Source organism: Tigriopus californicus, chromosome 1 (assembly GCF_007210705.1).
Source record: "Tigriopus californicus strain San Diego chromosome 1, Tcal_SD_v2.1, whole genome shotgun sequence".
In the NCBI taxonomy this organism is placed as follows: Eukaryota; Metazoa; Arthropoda; class Copepoda; order Harpacticoida; family Harpacticidae; genus Tigriopus; species Tigriopus californicus.
Window position 1 is genome coordinate 15,811,301 of NC_081440.1, and position 21,892 is coordinate 15,833,192.

A 21,892-nucleotide genomic window follows, 5' to 3' on the forward strand; every position below is an offset into this window, starting at 1 on the left:
AAAAGTTTTGCGTGGCTCAATCCTCATCGTGGAAATAAGCAATGCACTCGAACACATTAGATTTGGCAAATGTCTTTGGAATGGCCCTCAACTAGGCACTTTGGTTAATTACCTGCATCAATCATGGCCTTCCTGGCCTTCTCCTCGGCATTCTTCACCTGAAGCATGAGATTGTCCAATTCGGCCTGCATTCCACGGAGATCTCCCTCCAAACGGCGCTTCTCCACGGTCAGCATGGAATTGACGTTCGTCAGCTCGGAAATGTTGGAGCGAGTCTCGCCCACATCACCCTCCAGATTTCTACGGGCACGGTCGGCAGTATCCAGAAGAAGGCGAGCTTCGTCTAGTTCAGAGGTCAGGACATTGGCTAAAAGGAGAAGAGCAAGATAGAATGCAAATGACGTCAGATGAAGAAGGCGAGTCCATTTTCAACATGCCATAAAGAGAGAATACACGCGGTAAAAAATGCAGGTTTTATGAATCATTCATGCCCAAGCACTGAGGCTAATGCAAGGGAAAGAGTCGGTTGAATGAGCCCGATTTTCCCTTCTCATTTGACAGGAGCTTTGCAACAGAGACTGCAGAAAGCAATGTGTCGAAAGGTCAGAAGGTTGAAGAGATCTGGGAACTTGTTTGGGGATTAAAAAGAAGGGAAAAGATTAAGGGTTGGAGAAGAACACAATGGAAATGGGAGTGAATTTGAAAAAAAAAATCATGTATCTTTTACTTTGGCCGGAACATTCTCAATAGAAAAAGCCCCCAAAAATAAGTTTGCTGAAATATGAGTATGACAAAAACAAAAAGACCTCCCAAGTCTACCACAATAATCATGTCGTTTTGAATGGAATGAGACCAATCGTTCAACTTGAGGGTTTCCATTAGACCCTCTCAATGTTTTTATGGAGAAATCGATTGGTGCTGCAGACAAAATGTTGGTTTCCATCAACAAAGAAATAATTTTCTCTCTCCAACCGCATTTTTTGTCTGGGGTTTAGCTGTCAAAGCTTGCCACCTTGGTTGGCAGACCCTCCTTGCTTTTAGTTCAACGAGCAATGACTTTACCACATGGCTCTTATGTGACTTATCATTGAATCATTCTGCCTTATGAGGTGTCACATACCAACATGTCCGTATTGTAGTATCTCTCTTATGAGGCCTTGACAACATGTGACCGCTTAATAAATCTCCTCCCAGTACTTTCTACCCAATCAAGTAGATGAATCAAATCCGTAGAATTTGATATTGAAACAACCCCTGCTCAATTCTTTGTCTGGACTCTCTAGAGTATGCAAAACATCATGTTTGCCAGGTGCAATTCATCTTTTTTTGCAAAAAGTACAAGGGAAATAAATTCCTTTAAAGTCAGGTTTCATTTTAGGCTTGCTGAAGCAATGTCAAAGAAGTTGATTCAGGGGTGTTTTCTTAAAAGGCACATTCTCTCCATGACAGACACTAATTTAGTCATTTATTTGTCTGGGATTTCATTGAGATGTTTGGCCCCGATTATGTGCCTGCCTAGTTCTCTCGATCGCCCCCTATAGTAGGCCTACCTTTTCTGTCCGCAATTCCTGCTTGATCCTCCAATTCCGAGCGAGCTCGAGCCTCTTCTTCGCAGGCCGTGTCCACCTCTAACAATGTGGCAGCATGGCGCTTGATCTGCTTGATATCTTCCGCGTTAGCCTTGTTCGAATGATCCAAGGCCATTTCCAATTCATTGATGTCGGCCTCGATTTTCTTTTTAATCCTGAAAAAAATGATCGGGAACCGGGAGCTCATGAGTCAGGTGGCGGTGGTTAAGTGTTCTCCCTCTGCCCTCAATTGATAGGGATGGATCAACGTACCTCAAGGCCTCTTCCTTGGCCTTCACCTCGCCTTCAAGAGAGGCTTGCATGGAGTCGATGGCACGCATGAAGTTCTTCTTTGTGTTTTCAAAGTCTTCCTCCTTCTCTTGCAATCGTCGCTCAATCTCCTGGCGGACTTGACCCACCTCCAATTGAGCACGTAGCACCTTGTTCTCTTCTTGTTCCAAAGCAGATTCGGCCTCTTCCAAAGCGGCTTGAAGCTCATCCTTTTCCACCTACCAATGCATGGAGTGATACTAATCGAATCAAAACGTTCGTTATCCTAGGTTGCGACATGATCGGACTTGATGGATCCAGGAAGAGTTTCTCGTTCGTGTTTAACCACAAAGGATTAAGTGATCAAAGAGCAATGATTCCATTTATCGTACAATCCATCATGGTTAGTAATTAGAACGCTTGAGACTAGCAAACAACATGTGAGACTCCCAATAAATATGAAACTCACACTATGAATTAATATGGCAAGAGAGTATCGTGATTCTCTAGTACTCTCATAAGCCCCGATGACTTACAATCCGATCCATTTAAAATCTTAACTGTGCCTCGTGAGCCTAAAATTAGTATCTCTTAGTTTTTTTCATAAGGCTTCAAATATCATCAGTTTCAGGATATGGCACCTTGAATACCCGACGGAAAACTCAATACTTTGATAATAATTGCTTTTAATGAGGCTACACAATGGATTTTTTAGCGTCTACATATCAATTTTTCGAATGATTGCGATTGAAGAAATACCGAAGCGATCTTTGAAAATCTACCTAATGAGCCTTTATCATTGAAATTTTTCAGGCTGATCTCAATTGAATTTTAAAGCTATTTCAGACCGTTATGTTTTTCAAACCATAAGAAGAAGTTGTGCGAGATGTTTTTACAAATTTGAGCTTCAGGCGAAGAAACTTAGACCTGTACTCCTACAATGAATCTAATAAGTTTATATGGCTGTTTTAAAGTACATAATGAAGTTATTTTAGTCCGTTAGTTACTTCACACCATTAGAAAAAGTTGTCTGTGACGTGTTACGAATGGCAAAATTGGCTTTAAAAGTCCAAGGATTGGAAATTATACCGTGATTAGTAGAGATATCACCTTGGTGGAGTATCTTTTATTCAAGGCATCTGCTTGCTTCGATCCTGGGCCAGCCGGCTACCAGCTTCTTTTCATTCTTACATGAATAAGAGTAACACGGCAAATGAACTATTAAATATTTCATGGAGTTTCACTTGCCAGGGCTCGCCGCAACTTGAACTCATGATTAGTTAACAAGGGCCTCAACGGAGCCTCTTCCCAGCAGGATTACGGGAAATATTACATTTGCCAAAAGGAGGTGCTGTTTCCTTCTTCCATGAGGTTGGTTAGCGAGGCCAAGGCCAAGGTCTAAGCACGTCCTTTCCATAAATTTCCATGTATTAAAACTTGCTGATCCAAACGCTCCCGACTCTGTTCACCCAACCCTTTAGCCATGCATGCTTACATCCATGTTCAACACGGTATTGATAACCTTAAGGTAGAGGGTAAACATGATTACCACGGTATTTGAAATTCAGTTTCAAGTACAGCCAAGACTCTGGACCAATTAACAATGCTCAATCAACACGAGTCATTTTTTGTCTAAATGACATTTCATTCCTGGTTTGAACGAGACCTATTCATGTGCATCAAGGGACCATGTATCAAAGATGTTCTCCAATGTCTCTCCCTAACACACTCATTGTCCTACCGTGCTCTCTGAAAAGCTTTACACACTCGGCTATGGAATAATGCAAAGGCCAAAATTGTGACCTAACCGACCGTTGAGGCCACGGACAACGAAGGCTTTACTACCTTAGATAAGGCATTTTTGGGACAATTTTTTTCAAGTTCGAAAGATGACAAACCAAGTACAAAATGATGTAACGTATTGGCCGTGCGATGGCGGACAAGGATGGAAAACTTCCAATAATCTGTCAAGGGCTCACTCAAACCCATCCCAAAAGAATCGACAAGTTTGGACTAAAACTTTACCGAGGACTTAAAAAAGCACTGAAGGAAACCTTTTTGACACAGCTAAGTACGCACTTTGAGACTATCCTATGGTAAAAGCGTTTTTGTAGAGAACGTGACTAAAACATTGGACAGGGATTGAGTGTGTTTTGGATAACTTTGGCAGGTAATATGATTCAAATAAATAGACTTGGCACGTCAGCCCAACCAATGAACGCTTTTTTGTTGATCAAATGATCTCAACGAGAAGACAAAAGTAACCTACAACTTGTGGAACAACCCATTTACCATGATACATTGACATGTTACCAGGCTTCAGAATTACGTTAATGTGATGGAAAAGCTTAAAAGCCCCCTACCCTCGACAATGTATACATTTTCCAACTCCATTAACTCACCTGCAACCGCTTTCTTTGCTTGTCCAATTCGTGAATGGATCGTCCACCTTCGCCCAATTGGTCCAAGAGATCCTTAATTTCATCAGCCAGGTTCTTGTTCTCCCTGCGGACTGTGTCCAATTGTTCCACGGTTTCGTCCCATGCCGCTCTCAAACGGAACAACTCCGAGCTTTGATTCCGACATTCCCGGTGAGACGAGTCCAATTCCGTGGATAAATCGTCGCATTTCATCTTCCACTCACCAACCACCTAAAAAAAACATGGATCCTTTTTGTTGTCTTCCCCTGAGCCAAGTTGAGCTGAATGGAACACCACTCTATCTACTTTTGCATCTGAAATTTCCATTGTTGTAAGATCGGCTTTGTTCACCTGACTTTTTGTCGCACAAGCCATTTGTCTAGTATGCTTCATGTTAAGAAGGGTACTCGAAATCTCTTCGACGTCCTTACTCAACCAATATTTTTTGTTGGGGGCTACGAACAAATCGATGAGAATGGGACATTAAGGCTAGCAAATTTGAAGCATCCATCCATTCAAGAGATCTGGCACGAACTCGAATCAGACGCACAGAAATTGTACAATTGGGAACAAATCTGGATTTCAGACCGGAAGCCCCATTCTTCGTTGAGCTCCTTTCTGAGAAACGATTCTCTGATCTTACCTTATCAAAGGTTCGCAGCTTTTTATCCGCCACTGCAACTTGGCCATTGATCCGTTCAAATTCCATTTGCAGATCCTCGAGCTCGATCTGATATCGATTCTTCAATTTCTCGGTTGTCCCCACCTTTGAATTCAGTCCATCAATGCATTCCTCGGCCTCCTCAATGCGAGCCTAGAAATAACCCAAATCATTCCCATAAAACTCAGTGCCAACCTAGACTCATCAACATGGCGGGTATTCCCATTCACGAGATTAGGCTCTGATTCGGCCTTTGGCCCGCTCGGGGTCCGAATTAATGAGAAAATCTGCATTAGAAAGTCTTCTATGACTGTTTTACAATTTGATATGATATTCCCATTTGATGCCGAGTTGCATAAGGTTTAAATGTAAAGCTGCCATATCAAAGCCTTATCACATGACGTTGACGAGGTGAGCGAATGGAATGGCCATTCTTGTGAAAACCTTTATGGCAATCATCGGCGAATGTAAATGAAATGATTCTGACAGTTATAAGGAAAAACTAAGGAAATTATTACATAGAGTAGAGTCAAATATAAATGCCAAATAACATGAGGAAGAGGTGTGCAAATTTGGTCCTCGCAAAAGTGCGGAGTCATTGACGAAATATCATATTTGAAAACAACGCAGCAATGTAATGGCCATGTTAGCATTAAAATAATGAAGGCAGTTGAAGGCCGATCCAAAATCTTGATGCAACCGAGGCCTGCCAGCACAACACCAAGTGAGGTAATTACGCTATTTATACAATTTACTTTGGGAGTGAACAAAGAATTTAGGTGGGATTAGATGCGTCTTGACGTAATCAATGATTTCATTCAGTCGGATGAAAAAGGCCCTATCTTCAAAGTGTATCAAGATTGAAAGAAAAAGAAGAACTTAAATGGAGAACCCAGGAATTTTCCAGCAATAAGGCCATTCATTTTCTCTCTAAGCGTAGTAGAGTACATTTGGTTGTTCATGGATGGTGGAGGGCTATAAAAGGCTCTATTTGAAGTGGAGTGAACAGGCCGCAGAACGTGCACAAACAAGATTACTTCTTTGTTCCTTGGATTTGGGCAATAACAGTCAATGAGTAACAGCCCACCCTAAAAAAAAGAGGACGTAGGAACAAGCCTAAATGCTTGGGGGATTTGTCGCTAGGACGAGTATTAGCACTACCGTACAAGTGTTACCTCACTGACGACACAAACCAGCACTAACCAGATCCAGTTCAGGTCTGCTTACCAATAGTTTAGCTCGTGCATTGTCCAGATCGTCAATCCTGGCCAACGCCTCGGTGGTGAATTTGCCCTTCCAAACTTGGGCCTCAGCCGAGGCTCGGGCCATGGCCTTTTGAATCTCAGCTTTGGCCTCGTTCTCGAGGTCGATCTTTTCACGGATGCTTTCCAAATCCGCCTCCAAGTTCCTGAACTTGCCCAAAAGATTGGCCCGGTCACGTGCTTCCGCCTCAGCCAATCGACGAGTATCATCCAACTGCAAAAAAATGGCTCATGAAAATGTGCAGCCCACGCAAACCAACATGGTTCCAACTGGTTAAGGTCGTCAACCAAGGCCAGTTCCAAAGCAAGCCAAGGCTGTGGAGAGAAGTGCACCCTCAAAAGTAGAGAGTAATATCCCCAGCATGGCAACTTTATGGAGCCCTGCTGCATTTTGTACTGTCGCTCTCGGGTTTCTTTTTCGTTCTACGTACCTCGGAGAAAAAATTCATGGTCATGGCCAAGACGGGCAGTAAAAACTTTTCCCACATAATGGCTAGTAAATTTGTCGGAGGAGCCATGAACAGTTTAAGTTTACCTGGGTGCTCAATGAGGTCTTGAGTTTTCCGAGCGACCTCAGCTGATTCTCGGCGTCCTCAATCTGCTTTTCCATGTCGTCCTTTTCGATGGCCAATCTCTTTTTCTGGCCATCCGCATCATTCAAGGCTTGTTGAAGGTCCTCTAGTCGCATGGATCCGTCGGAAATGTCACCCTGCAGACACTTGTTCATTTTCTCGATGTTGGCCTGAACAAAACGAGATGCTCTTAGTTCAATGGTTGTAGGCAAGCTAAGTACTATTATACCTTGTCCATTGTGAGCTCCTCCACTGCTCTACGGGTGTCATTCATCTCCATGATCAGGCCATTCTTTTGTTGTTCGGCCCTGAAAGCAAGGAAACAAATTTTTAAAAAGATATAACGCACTTTTCGGCATTGAGCTCCGTTTCTCACTCGTCCACGTTGCGTGACTCTACTTATAAGAAAACTTTCAGATGACAAGGAACCAAGGAGCTTTAGGGCCAAAAGTGAAATTTGCAATTGGTGCTTTTCATTTGGGTTTGGTTGTCCAAGCAATTAAGAAGATTAATGCCAACTGACAACCCATGAATTTGAACCCCATCTGTCTTACGATGAAGGCCGTGGAGAGCATGTTATTGTTTCTATGCCCTCTCTTGCACTCCACAAAGTGTTGGATTCAATTACTCAGCCATTGTAGAGTGTAAGAACATGACAAACGACCGGATAATGGTCCTGGAATGGATTCCAAATGACAAGTAGCTTTCCCAAGCATTCGACGATTTGCCGTACACTCACTTGGATTTGGCCTTGTTAATCTGATCAATTTGATCTCCCAGATCTGCGATAACGGCGTTGTGCTTCTGCCTCAAATTCGCCAGCACGGTCTCGTGTTGAAGTGCTCCATTGTCATAGTCGTCCTTGAGCTTGGCCAATTCGGTTTCGCGTTTTCGGTTCAGTTCGATTTGGGCGGCAGTGGCGTTGCCAGACTCCTCCAACTTCTCGCCCAACTCTTCCAATTCTCGGCTGAGGATTTGTCGAGTCTTTTCGGCCTTGGAACGGTTGTTGCGCTCAATCTCCAACTCTTCTTCTAATTCCTCCAAACGATTCTAGGAACAGCAACATTTTCGCTTATCATTTCGTTCTGCATATATGGTACAGACGAGTGCCACACATGAATGCCAATTTCGAGCAGGTACTTTTCCAGATGAATGGGAATTGGAAAATCCCATATGCTTCAAACAAAGTTGAGAGGATGATTAATACCGTGGAAAGAAAACATGGACCGAGGTTATTTTGGAAAAGCAACCATTTGGGGCATTTGGGCATCAGATATGTTATCTCAACAAGTTTGCTTTTATTAGCGTGGCCTTTTATAGATGAAATACAAAAAATGGATCAAAAGGTCGAATTAACAATCTTGAAATCCATTGTAGAACAAGATACCTGTGCGGTGTTGTAAAAGATGAAGTTTCATATGGCAAAATTGAGTGCTTTCCCCTCATTTCAACGATGAAGCTAAAAGAGTTTTTTTATTTGGGCAAGTTGATGCAATCATTTGATAAAGACTTGATCAAACAATGTTTATAACAAACAGAGATTCCCAAGGGTGTTTTCAAAACTTTGGTCAAAAAGACTTCTCGATGGTTGATGACCAGAGAGCGGAATGTCATGTATTTTATATCAACCAAAGTACAATACGTACTATGGCCTATTTTTTTTTGTAACAGCAAAAAAAGGTTTGTTTCCGACAACGAAAATTGAACCCACAACCCGTGGAGAGAACCATTGTTTGCCTTGTTAGACCATTTGACAATATCTGCTTCTCACAGATGTTACTGACTTCAAAAGCTTGCATTTGACACCAACTTAAAATCATTCCGACTAATGAATAACCAAAAGGGGGTAATGTCTTTTCTTGAAACTTAACACTTTTTATTTGACAAGCCATGAACAAACAATAACAATTTGGAATTTAGTTAAGGGTTTGAGCGCTTCTCCAAATGAGACTGGGTACGGGTGGCTGTAAAAACGTTTTTCAATTTTTAGCACTTTCGAACGACTGGGTAAAAACTTACTTACACCCTCTCAAAGCTCATTATTTAGCTCTATGTACGTCGAACGAATGAGCTAATTCTCTTGTTGTAATCAATTACCAGAATAGGGCCAGTTCATTCATTCTATGCCCTGTTATTTATTGCACTTTGAGAGGGCATAAGTTTTAGCCCAGTTGTTGGATCGAGTTGAACTTTGAAAGACATAATTCAAGCTACCTGGGGTCAGATTCAGTTAAAGAATAGTGCAATGCATTGCCTGCTCAAATTGAAGTTATAGATTCTCGACCTCAGCGTCCTCGTCCAGATTCTACGCGTTCATGGACAATTCGAACTTGCACAATTTGTGTGCGTTTGTCAAGTATTCCTTTGTTACTCGAATCATATCTACTCCAGAGGTTCACATTAATGCTTGCAAAAGTTGTCCAACATTCCATCTAGACACAAAAAGGAGAAGAGAAATTCCTTTAGTTCTTAGCATTGGACAACTGTGGAAGTTTTTTTCGCTCGGTTTTTTCAAGATACCCAAGTGGAAGCAAACAATGGCACATTTAAGCGCTAGGCACTGGAAGATTGGACCAAGTTCCTTGTGGCGTCATCATCACTGTCATTCGTAGCAACAAAGCGCATAAATTTTGGTCAATATTTTTCACTTTCGATTCCTACCTCAATTGAGTAAAAGAAACATAAGCTGCAACTTTTAAAGCCAAAACCAACATCGCCTTCAATATCCGTTTAGATTGAAGTGATTGATGAAATCAGCGACAAAGGGGGTATGTTCGTGAAGTTAAGCTACAGTGACGGCTCAGAAATTCTTTGATTCTCCAACAGAGCCAGATCAAAGCCTGTAAAGTAAATCTCTTTGAAAGTGATTCTCTATCACCAATTCAAGAAATAGGCATATTCAACCACGTTTCAGAAGCTTCGGAGAAGAACATGGATAAAATTAGAATAGTGGTGACGAACAATAGCATAACCTCTATTGCTCTATGGTTGGAATCCTAAATGAGTTAGACCTTGCTCTTGGTAATTGCCATTCGGGGGAAATAAATTCAATTCGTATTGAATCTGAATGGAAATTGCCCTCTTTATGTGCGGGTTCTAAAAGCTTTGTTAGCATCAACCCATCAATCAAGATGTGGCCTTTCAAAAGTAGCTCTGAAACCTGGCCTTTTTCCTTTACGCAAAGCCAGGGAATTGTTTTCAAAATCTTACGCCTTTGCTCTCACGGAGATTCTGAAAGTTTAGACGCTACGAGTACGAGTAAAGTACATATTACTCAGGACAGTTTTCAACGAAAGTACGAAGAATATCTGTTGCTCTTTGTTTTGAAGTTCGAAAGTACGAAGAATATCTGTTGCTCTTTGTTTTGAAGAACATCCAAATCCTTTGGAAAAATGAACTCACGATAATTCATTCTTATAGAGAGGGCAAACACAGAAATGAACCGAACCACGGGCAAATTTAGAAATAAACAATTATTGCATTTGGATTTTTGACGGTTCGTCATTGCGAATGATGCCATAGATAACAAAACGACCATTCATCGTTTTCGAGCTATTTTTCTGCACAAGTTTTCAAGGTTTTAATCATTAAAACTTAACCATGGGTGGTCTCCTCAAACTCGTATGTGAGCGTTCACGTTTCATACCATGAATAGCGTTTTGAGGTTATAATTTTCATTTACTATCTTTCAAAAGCCCTGGATTCATTTCTTAATCATGCGTTGCATGTTGGCTCTGCACATCGCATAAGGTTTGTTTGACAGCTTTAGTGGATATTCATTCTCTCTTAACTTTGTCGACAAAGTTTCAAGTGGTTCTCATTTCCCATTTAGCCCATCGTTGGTGATCCCGAGAATCGGGTCTCATTAAAATATGCATGCATCGACCAATATATGCAAAAATATTCAGCACCAATGGATTACATCCTTTTCATTTGGAGAGGAATATGACCGCCTTAAGGCTGTTTTCCCGAACATTGTGTTGTTGTACTGTAAGCATTCAAATTTCACACAGAATTGCCTCGTACGAATGAGTCTTGTGTCGCAGCCAATCTAGTACCAGAAATGGAGTGACAACAATCTGTTTTGGATTGCACTTTTCTATCTTTGCAATCTAGCTCTAAAACATATTCCTGAGATATTTTTATGTATTATCAGAAGAAACCGTGTTGGTTCCTATAGATAGACGGGTCAAAAATTTCCGTGGTTACGCGGAGCTTCCTGAACGAGCTAACTGACTTTTATTGTAACGTTACTTTCATCATCGTTGTGAATTACAGGGACTATATCCTTACCGGGAGGGCCCAGGAAGAGTAAAAATTGTCAGTCTCTATCTTATTTGATAGATTGAATTTCTTTTTATGAAAAACGGCTTTCATGGGTATAGTTTTTGTTCTCTTCAACGGATCAGGAAAGGAAAAAACGCTATCGTTGGGAACTTTGCTTCTATGAAAGGTTTGATTCATTAGTAAAAAAATATTCACAGACCAAAAATGACTTTTGATTATTTTAAGTAACAGTTTTCCATCCCTTGAAAGCCTATTGTCATAAAATGAAAATGCATATTCAATGTACGGCACTTTGCAAGAGGTGTATTCAAAGTAAGATTTCAAAAAGCCGAAGTGAACATCACACAAAACTCATTTGCTTTATTGTTTGAGCTCATATAAAGAGTACCTGAGGCAAGCCTTTGGTCTGCTCATCAAATGCGATTTGCATGAATATACAACTTCTTCAAAGATGTTTTGACCATATTAATTTTCTTCAAATCCCATATCGAAAGAAATTAACGGCAGTTGAATAAATGCCTATTTTTTCATTCAAATTTGGCTTTGGTGACGTGACCAAGAATGTATTGGCCTATGTTTACTGGGTTTACACATTTGTGTCAAAAGTCATATGTACAGTCCAGTTATAAACGTAGAAAGACTGATCTATTCCCTTGGTAATGATTCTTGCTTATAACATCAATTTATCTAACCATGAGTATTTCATAATATGGACTGAGCTTTGAAAGACGTTTAGACCCAAGTGTGACGGAGAAGATCAAATCTGAAAATCGAAACAACGGACTGCAGTAGAGGTAAAGTAAAAGCTTGTTAATCGGATGGTTGTGGAAGAAGAACGCAATCGGTTGGTTCCTAATCAAATTGTCAATATTTACCACTAGCATCTCTTATATGGATAAGCGTCCTTGGATATGACAAGTCGGAGTGGCTCTCCGTTGAGACAAATCACATCAGTCGGATTAGTAACTTTGTCTTGAAAGCTCTCAAACAAAAAAGAAAACTTTTATCAGGTACATTAAGTAGTTCCCTATTCGTGGGATCTCAACAGATAAGCTTTACTTAAACGATAATTTACGAACTCAAAATACCCAACTTTAGAATAGGAAATATTATATTCGTTTAAAAGAGTCAACATGTATTCTACAACATGGACATGAAAGCATGACATATTTGCGTTCTTTTACATTTAGTTTCACATTTTTCTTCCAAAGCTCTCGGATTAGGGCTGAAACAGAGATTTGAAAGCGTCATTTCACCTTCAAAGGCCTTAATTGTAAGCTTGCCACAAGGTTTTTTCGGCGTGCGTACTTGACATCTACCTAGATATTGGTGTCGGTTCGGTCCGTTAATGAGGTAATTTTCAGTACATAGAATGTTTCGAAAAACGAAATTCGCATTTTCATCCTGAAAGGCAGCCCATATACTATTTCGAGAACCAACTATTGGGAATCGATTCGTCTTCAAAGCATTCTGTAATTAGTCTGTATCTTAGCTCGTAATTTGAACCAGACACTCCCGACCCAAATTTCCGGCCTTCTATTGTTTATGTATTCGATACACCAAAGAAGATGGCCACAACATGATTGGTTAGTCGCACAAGTGTTGGCATATATACTTATAAAGGGTTGTTCAGAGAAAACCGACCAATCACGGAAACAAAATTTGCAAAGCTAATAAGATTTTTGGTAAGTACCTAAAGTTCTTAAGGGCATTGCATATTTTTCTCGATCATTTTGAACTTCAACCAAAGCGAAAAATCCTCTTTGGAAGAGACCCACTTGCAGTACGTTCATTGGCAGGATTCTAAGATACTCTTTGCGGACTTTATTGCTAAGTTAAAGACTGCAGATTCGTTCCATTACGAACCTAAATGTATGACAGCTATTCCTCTTGAATATATTCGTTGAAAAAAAGGAAATTCCCAGTTTGAGACAAAAAGGGCATTTTCTGAATGGTTGCCCGATCGAAGCCCGTTACTTAAAAAAACGGGGAAAACCCTGTCATGATCATCAGTGTGACAAGAACTCAGTCAACAATCAACACATGGCTATTGAACAGTACATCATGGATTGACGTATCGAATGACCAGTGAACCAAGCATTAGAGAACTGATTGTATTAGCCCGAGGGTCGACTCAAAATTCCGTCGATTTTTTCTTATATTTGGTTATGAGAAAAAAAAGACAGGCAAATGAGAAACTCGCACTTACGGATAGCTCTTTGGTTTGTTTATGCATCTTCCCACCCAAAGCTTGTTCATCCTCGATTTTGGCAGCCAAAGCTTGGAGCTCCTTATCCTTTCGGGCAATGACTTGGGAGACCTCGTTCTTATTCCGTTCCAAATCGCTCAAGGTCTCCTGAGTACAGCGGAGATCGCCTTCCAGTTTCCGCTTGACTTTCTCCACGTCATTACGACTCTGAAAAAAATAATAACAACAACAGTAGTAACGCCAGCGGGTCGAGTCAGTGGTCTTATCTTGCTCTGCCTTAAGGCGTGCCGTACTTCAGTGTCGTTTCTCGTTTGAGGCAATCAAATGAATCAAGTTGAAGATGGTAGTACGTGTGTAACTCGAACAGACTCTCTAACGCCCCACATAAACCATGATAGGCCATCTGACTCACTCATTCATTCGGTGGTTGGCCAGGCCAGTTAAAGAAGCCAACACTCGTCTGCCTTACAAGGGATGGTTCTCAGCTCTTGAAAGATGGCCGGTTTCAACCTTCCACGTTCGGTTGGAAAGAGGAAAGATTTAGGATTGCTTCATGTCAAGTATTTCTAGTTTCTAGTGTGATTTGAACAAAAGTTTTTGTCCCTAGGGGAGCCTTAACTTCCATCCACTAAGTTGGACCTTGTCTCAATTAAGAAAAGCTTCCATGTAGAATCTCTTCATGTTCTCAGACTTGGACGTCATGTGGGATTCAAAAGAGTGCCATGCTTGCCTTTATACTTGTATGTATGAATGTACAGTGTATGTATTAGGTTACCCGCACGACATGACATGGACACCAATACGTTTTCTCTTTGCTTACGTCATGGCTTGAATTAAGCCGCACGAATTGAAATGGTTCAGGGAAATCATATCAAAGGCTAGTGTAAGTTCAGGTTTTGATTGACCTCTGCACAATTGAAACCTTTTTGCAAGATCAAAAATTTGAAGCCCTTTGGTGTAAGACAAAGAATAGGTTCCACAGCGAGATTGACTCTTTCAGTAACTTAAAGAGACAGACTCTTTTGTAACAGGGGACTTATCACCTGGCATATTGACGATACTAACAGGGAATTAAACCTAACTGCCCAATTCCGGATAAAGATTAAACCTTTCATCCATTTTGAAGCTGTCCGCATCTACCTAAATGAATCAAACCATCCTTTCAAAATACCTGTCTCTCTTTGCCATCTTGATTCCTTGCGTGTTACTGTCACATATTTTGCATATAAAGTATAAGTGGAGTTAGCCTCACTTTTCATGTACGTTTAATTTAAAGAAGATCTTTTCCACCAAAGGTTGAATAGAGTGTACGTAGATCATTAAGGACTGAATTTCAGTTGAGGAAAAGTATGTTGCGTCTCCCCCTCTTTCTAGAGCAGCTCTGTCATTAGTCAAGTCAAGCTCAGTTTGACACATCATTTTTTGACTCGGAGGAGAACTTTTTTTGTCGTCCTTTAGCAAATGGTGGTATGCAAAATTAGCCTGTGAGCAACGAGATTCCAGAATTCGGCCGATTCAAATTGAGGATGGTTCAAATTGCCTGCCATTCTTGGGAAGAAATGTTTCAAAGATCCTCCCAAGTGATGGCCGTGTTTTAGCAGAAAATATCACAAAGAATGGAGGAGACATTAAACTCGAAATGTCAAAAAAATAGATTCAACTTTTACATCATGAGTTATATGCAGCATTTCAGAATTTGATCAACTAATTAAATAAGATTCACCCTACTTTTTTTTCTCGCTCCACAGAATCCTCCATTTCGTCCAAATTTTGTTCCAACTTGACCTTGAGTCGATTCAAGTGGTTGGCCTTGTCCTCGGCAGCTTGCAGGTCTTCTTCGACCTTCTGTCTGGAATCGCCAAAAGATCGCTTCTCCTTTTGCAATTTGGCCACCAGTTCTTCCTGATGTTGGAGTTCCTCTTGAAGGGCTCCGATTTGAGAGTCCTTAGTCACCTTGTCTTCCTCCGCTTGCGAAAGCCTGTTAGATTAAGAGCAATTCAGTGAGATAAAGGTCCAACTGTCCTTGATTGTTGTTCCCTTTGGCGAGAAGTGCAAAATTGGACTTCTCTGGACCTTCGAATCATCCCCAAAAGTACCGATCTACTCGGCTCACAATGCTCTATTCAACTCGTCCAGTGATCTGAGTTCCTCGATCCACGAACTTCTAGAAACATGGACTGTGAGCGAGCTCCCCGCCAAATCGGCCTGCTCTTGGTCATAGCAACTCTGAGCCACTTTTCGAATTAAAGCAATACAGTAAGGAATGTAGATCTCTTCAATCAAAGGCAGGTCATTTTTATATTATTTACTTGTAAAGTGGTTCGTTTCACAGTTGAGTTGTCCAAAGCTTATGTAGCTGACCAAGAGCAGGGCGAAAATTCTAATTTTATGTAGTGTTTACTACATAACTTTGGCCATTTCTCCTGAGTTTTTCAAGCATTGCTTTGAGCTCAAATTTGGCTAAGTTCGTCTATTCAACCAGATCTTGTGGTCTTATGAAAGTGCTTATTTGGAATATAGTAAGCGGCTTAGGAGATGATGTATTTTTGCTTCCGTTCGCAGTCCGCATCTCTAGAAGTCCGTGCCCGATCACTCAACCCATTGAGCATTTCAACCCACGGTTTTGGACCAAGTGCCCATTTTTTAGCCAGCTCATCCTACGGGCATATCAAGTTTAAATATAATCTTTTTTATTTGCTTGAGTTGGTCCAATTAATGGGAAAACGTGAGTGGGCATCGGAAAAGATTGAACACTCAAGTTGGGCATATTTGTGAACTTTGACGAGTGGGACGAAAAATGACAGATGCTCGCGTTTTCATTAAGTTTCCACAATCTTTAGGAAAATTTCAGAGGGGAACAATCCTACTTGTATTTGAAGCAATATCGAGATCTTCAAAGCATCTTCAGACCATCCGAAATGGGCTCAATTCAATTGAAGCTGCGCTGCAAGCGAGTTCATTGTAAATACAGACACGGTGTCTTGGAAACTGGTTCACTAAATTTATGGCACATCTCTTCCTACGTATATCCCATTTCTCGTTTCCCAGGAAGGAACACCGCTCGTGAGAACAAACAAACTTGGCCATCAAGTTAAAGAAAGTCTGTAAGCTTAGAAGTCAGTTTCAAATTGAAACAATGACTTTCTTCCCATTGGCTCTGGCATAACACGTATTGCTATTCGGTTTGTCAGATCCCAGGAATAATTGGTTGGCCATCGATTATTTACCAGAACTGACTGGCGTCAAAATGTGCCCTAAGGTACACACACACACTGTCAGAGCCCTATTTGTCTTTGTGAGTCGTGACAGGTTATAGAAAATGCGTTCCGAAACAAAATTGGAATATGCGTGGACGATTGATTGTTCGTTTGGACAAAAATGGAATAAACGGGGAAGCATATCAGCCTTTCTATGCCATCAGCCTTTTCCCACTCATTCAAAGTTGACCTAGGTGAAGGAATTTTCATATGACGGTCCAATCTTATTTATGTCAATGGTTGATTGATCAGGAGCCACGAATGACGTTCTGTATATCATGAATGACATTCCTTGATAACATAGGGTTTGACTGACGACAAAAAGGCCAGGGAAGTTGTATATCGTTGGAGCCCGTCTCACTTGGAACAATACCGCTACTTCAAAAGTTCATCAATGAACAAGTACAGTTTTGGTTTCATCTCTAGATTTAAAAAGAAAAAGAGCTTACTTCTCCTCCATGTTTTGCACCTCTTCGCGGAACTTCTTCACCTCACTGTCCAATTTCTTGGTAGCATTAGCAATGGTTTGACACGCCTCTTCTTCTTCCGCCAATTGGCGGGCAATTTGCATGGCCTAAAATGAAAAGATAAAGACAACTGGGGATACTGAACCAACTGTTGCCATGAATTCCATTGCATCATTATAGGGCAAAAAAGAGTTGGGATATTTTTTGTCACTGAAGTCCCCTTTTTACACATTTGCTCCTTTCGCCTTTTTTGCACTTTTTTTAAGATCTAGTTGCACCTAATTTGATTTTTTAGCTAAATACCTTCATTTGTTCAAAATGGTGCTTTTTTGCTGTATGATTGGTCACATATTTTTTTTGTTATCAGCTTTCGTCGAAATGAATTCACGTGAATCTACCTTCTGAACACTTGTTTGGTACTTTTCAATTTAAAGGTCTGAAACTAACTCTCCCCATCTCCTTTCTAAGGGTGCTTAGTACGAAACAGATTTGGGAGTTTTGCCATGCCATCTTATTGTTCTTTGGTAAGTTATGCATCACCAGGTGCCTAGTTGAAGGCCGAAGGCCACGCCATGATTGAAAAAACACACACAAGTGAAAACAATAAATTGCTCGTGAGGTGGTTTTAATCTTTTTTTCAAGTCCAGCTTTCAGAGTAGAAGTGATAATTTGGATTTGCATGTCAATCAACCTCAAATGTCTGCCTGTCATCCAAATGTAAACTGAAAGTTATGAAAAGCACCAGATTCAAATTCGAAGATATAAGGTGGGAGGCGTTCAGACAGTTGAGTAGCCCAAAAAACGCACCAGAGCTCGTCTTCTCTTTTTTTCTTCAGGCAATGAAAAAATTACATCACTTTTTTATTGTACTAATGATGCAGACCTAATGCTGAAAAATATGTTAGGATATATCGTGCTTGACAATTTGCCATTTTTTCTAAAATTGTGACAACATTTGACGGTTAAACAAGCTACTTTTCAAATTGGTACAACATACTTTGTGCGGTAAAATGCAGATGTCTTTTATTTGTTGATTTTATTTGCACCTTCTGTTACATTTTTAGCCCTTTTTAGCAAACTTTTGCCTCTAAGAGGCTTTGATGTTTTCCACTTATTTCCCCTCTCCCATCATGGCCTCGGAAAATAACGCACAAGTGAGCTTTAATGACGAGGAACTACTTATGAAAATACTTAGTCAGGCTTTGGACCCGTATAGATCCTTTCAAAACACGAGATCAGTTCATCTGCTTGTCGATGAATTATGATTCCAAGGACATGCTCAACTTGACTTTCATCCTCTTGGCAAAAGAAAAGTTGGCCGAACCACCTGGTAAATTTCAGGACTTTACCCACTTACTTGTCTCTCCACTTCTTTCTTCTCGTTTTCCATCTTTTTCGCCTTATCTTCGAGTTCACGAACGGCCTCATCGCCCTTGGCCAATTGCTCTTCCAGCTCATCCTTTTCCGCCATTAACCGTTGGTTAAGAACATTGGCCTTTTGGCGGTTGACTTTGGCTCCTGAAATCCAAAATACATTTTCTTTTCTTTCGTGATGGATGGATGGATTGTTTTCAAGCACTTTTGATTCATTCAACCGGTGAGCACTTTTAACCAATATTTTGGCCAATATGTATGTATTGTTGATGTGGTGCCGATACGAGCGAGCAGTGCACATTTATTGGCCTTCGCTCTCTGTAACCTTCGATAACCCATATTGAGATGTCCATCCTACCTTCGATCTTTTTCTCGGCCTCTTGGCGTTTCTCCTCGAGCGTGGCTTTGATTTCCGCGAATTTGGAACTTCTCAAATGGGGCTTGATGAGAAGCCACAATTGCCACCACAACCAGGTTTTGCCCACCATGAAGTTTCGAATGGTCCTTTGCACACAATACAAAGCCAACTGAAAGTGTGAAGGAGATCAATTACCGAAAGTGGCCAATAAAAGGTCAAGCAAGTGGCCAAACCCAGTTCCAAATGGGATAAGGAATACTCCATAGATTGTTCCATTGGGACAGATGTATGGGAAAGAGCGGTTCCCAAGGATAATGGGTTCGTAAATTGTTATCCATTGAAAAATGTCCGCTGTGTGAAATTTATCTTTTTCATACAAATCGCAAAAGCTGTGCTTGCCTTTTGTTCTTGCAGCTTTTTATAGGCGATTCTGGCCAGTTTTCCTCGGGCTGTGGCCTGGAGCCAGCTTAGGATCTTGGAGATCTTTTCTTCTCGGATCTCTTCCATCATTCCCAGGACTCCCGCACGGAAAAAGACCTAGATGGTTTGAGAAAAGACGAAAAGTGAGAAAATCAACTTCGCCTTCTCCGTTGTCTCCACATAGGAAATTGTTCAATTTGCAAGAGGCGTGTTTTTTAAAGCCTATGAAATCATTTCGACACTCACAACACCAAAGCCGTCTGCCGTTGATTAGGTTCCGGCAAAGTTCCACAACATTCACTCATGCGAGATTGGTTATCGAAAGCTCTATGGGTTAGCTGATAGACGAAGAAAAGATGCGTCAAGCAGTTGAAAAGAAAGAGGCTTTCTCAGTTTGCTCGCTCCAAATGACTTCCCCTCAAAACCATTACCCTTGTCCGTTAGGTTCAGAAATGAGACCTCTACATGTGCCGTGAAAGAGGGCAAAAAAGTTTCAACTCAGTAGGTTTTATGTGAGGAAGTCAAAGAGGGCCCTCTTCCTTTAGCATATTGCATGAACCGCCGAGCCCCCTTAGATCGAACCCGACCAAGTCCTATTTCAGTGAAAGAACGCACATTTTTGATCATTCAGACTGTTTCAAAAGTTTGGGTAAAGTAAAGCTCGATTGAAAAATAATCTCCTCGTGCCCTACTAGGCATATATAATTAGCTAATTAGTGAGTCTAGAAAATAGACTCCTCATGTGAAGTACACAAACTCAACCATGAAGTACACAAACGGACTAGCATCCGCCACATTTGAATACACGATAATTTATGTTTTAGGTTCAAACAGCTGGCAGGCGATATCCCCTTTGTTAATCTTGTCACATCGATAATGACGCTAACGCTAAGGGTCTGAAAGAATGGAAGGCCTCTCCATTCTAAGCAGGCCTCTAACAACGAATATCAACGTCAACTGTGCAACAACCAGACATACAAATGACTAGAGGCCTTGCCAAGATTACCCTTAATGACCTCTGGTCTTTGAGCTTACATCCAACAAAATGACCAAAAACAAGAAACAAGTTTACTATCAATATGCCCACGGCTATGACTTGTTTTGCCAAGCCATTGAATTCTGTTTTACCAACACTATCACCAGCATCACAACAAGGAAACCATTCTGATTTCATTCATCGGGTAATTTACGAGGTTTGTTAGGAAGAATGTGTCGGAAATATGTTTTCTTACCTCGCGAAACCTAGCCAATCTAAAAACTTATTCTCGAATGTTAGTTACATTTTTTTCTTAGTTTATCTTCACTTTACTTGCTTGTCCTTAGAATCAACCAACTAGATTCGAATGGCATCATTTATTTCCTCTAGCTGGTTCATTCAACGGACGTTTAAGTCAAGAATAGGCCTCGAAAATACAGAAAGTTCGAAAATGTATTTATCAGAGCACAAGGCCTCGAAAATGCAAAAAGTTTGAAAATGTGCTTATCGGCGCTCTCCACAAGTAACCCCATGCACTCTCGATCTCGAAACATGGAACCATCAAACACCTATTCCAAAGCACACCTTCGTGTAACCGAGTCTGTACTTCTCAGGTTCGAGTCCTATCGTGTCAATTATGCACTTGGCCATGTTCTTATCCCGTTTCTCCACGTCCATATTGGTGGCTCCTGGTGGAAGGATCATGGCCTTTTGTACCCCTTCCACGTTCAAGCAAGCATATCTGAATGATAATTAAAGCCCAAGGTACTCAAAAAGATCGATATGAAGCCGGTACTATCAATAAAAACTGTGTACCCGGAATCTTTTCCATTCGAATTATGAACCTGCCTGACATTTTAAAGTTAATCTTACAATAGAACTTGGTGTAAACCCCATTTATGTTTCTCTCTCATCAATGAAGGGGTAAGTAAATCTTTGTAGACTATGTTTTTTTGTTACTTTATGTCGCAAGGGTATAAAACGTTTGGGCAAATTTGGTCCGTAAAAAGAGCCGCATCGTCAGTGGTCAAAGAATTGCAACACAACAAGCAAAAAACCAAACCAGTGGAAAGAGTAAATCGTTCCACAAAGAATGCTTAAATAAAAGTGAAAAAATAGCGTTGACTTTCCCAAAAAGCAAGTTAGTATTTTGAGAATTTCAATCTTGAAATGTTCTTAAGGTGGGTCAGGTCTGTATTGATTTTATGGTTGTGTAGGTGACAGGAAAAGGAACTAATGCCACGCAAGTGGATCGGAATTTTCAATGTGGTCAACGGGCACTGGCACGAAGTAGTCAAACTGAAACTAGCCTTGGTGTGTCCTAAGCGATATTTCTCGGACTCGAGACCAACAATATCAAAGAGGCCCTTAGCAGCCATCTTATCATTTTTAGCTCGAGCCACAACTTCCGCCGCCAAGATGTTATATCTGAAGGGCAAATAAATTGAGCGTGAAATCGGCAGAGCACTTAAAAAGAGGCATGAGTTAGGGTCATCTTCCTTCCCATCCCAGTCAACTGGTGCTCAATGGAGTGGATTGGCCTCTATTCTCACACATCGAACCCCATACGCAGCAAATGATCCTTTTACCTGGCCTTGAAATCCGAATAGACCATTCGATTTGGGAACCCTTTGCGACAGATTCGAATTCCCTCCAATACTCCGTTGCAAGTCAGCTGATGCATGACCAAGGGTGAGTCAATCTCTCCGGGCTGTTTGTGCGTATTGGGCACCACACAGCTGTGCAAAAGGAGGAAGATAGACGTAAGCTCTTTTGAATGACATCACGTGG

General features: G+C 41.0%; 1 protein-coding gene across 2 annotated transcripts in view; it reads right to left on the minus strand.

Moving 5' to 3' along the window:
- The window catches only part of LOC131884290 (myosin heavy chain, muscle-like), a 33,083-nt gene that overhangs the window by 4,153 nt on the left and 7,038 nt on the right, over positions 1-21,892 (minus strand). The window contains exons 15-31 of one of the 2 annotated variants that reach the window (XM_059232053.1): positions 21,691-21,840; positions 20,687-20,843; positions 19,105-19,242; positions 18,706-18,874; positions 18,331-18,491; positions 16,956-17,080; positions 14,978-15,227; positions 13,250-13,456; positions 7,493-7,803; positions 6,983-7,061; positions 6,717-6,923; positions 6,147-6,395; positions 4,902-5,072; positions 4,241-4,489; positions 1,842-2,077; positions 1,551-1,744; positions 113-367 (exon numbers count right to left, since the gene is read on the minus strand). In XM_059232053.1, coding sequence (XP_059088036.1) covers positions 113-367; positions 1,551-1,744; positions 1,842-2,077; positions 4,241-4,489; positions 4,902-5,072; positions 6,147-6,395; positions 6,717-6,923; positions 6,983-7,061; positions 7,493-7,803; positions 13,250-13,456; positions 14,978-15,227; positions 16,956-17,080; positions 18,331-18,491; positions 18,706-18,874; positions 19,105-19,242; positions 20,687-20,843; positions 21,691-21,840 — 3,308 coding nt within the window. Of the gene's footprint in view, positions 1-112; positions 368-1,550; positions 1,745-1,841; positions 2,078-4,240; positions 4,490-4,901; positions 5,073-6,146; positions 6,396-6,716; positions 6,924-6,982; positions 7,062-7,492; positions 7,804-13,249; positions 13,457-14,977; positions 15,228-16,955; positions 17,081-18,330; positions 18,492-18,705; positions 18,875-19,104; positions 19,243-20,686; positions 20,844-21,411; positions 21,530-21,690; positions 21,841-21,892 lie in introns of both variants that reach the window. The other variant, XM_059232130.1, reaches the window with a different exon arrangement.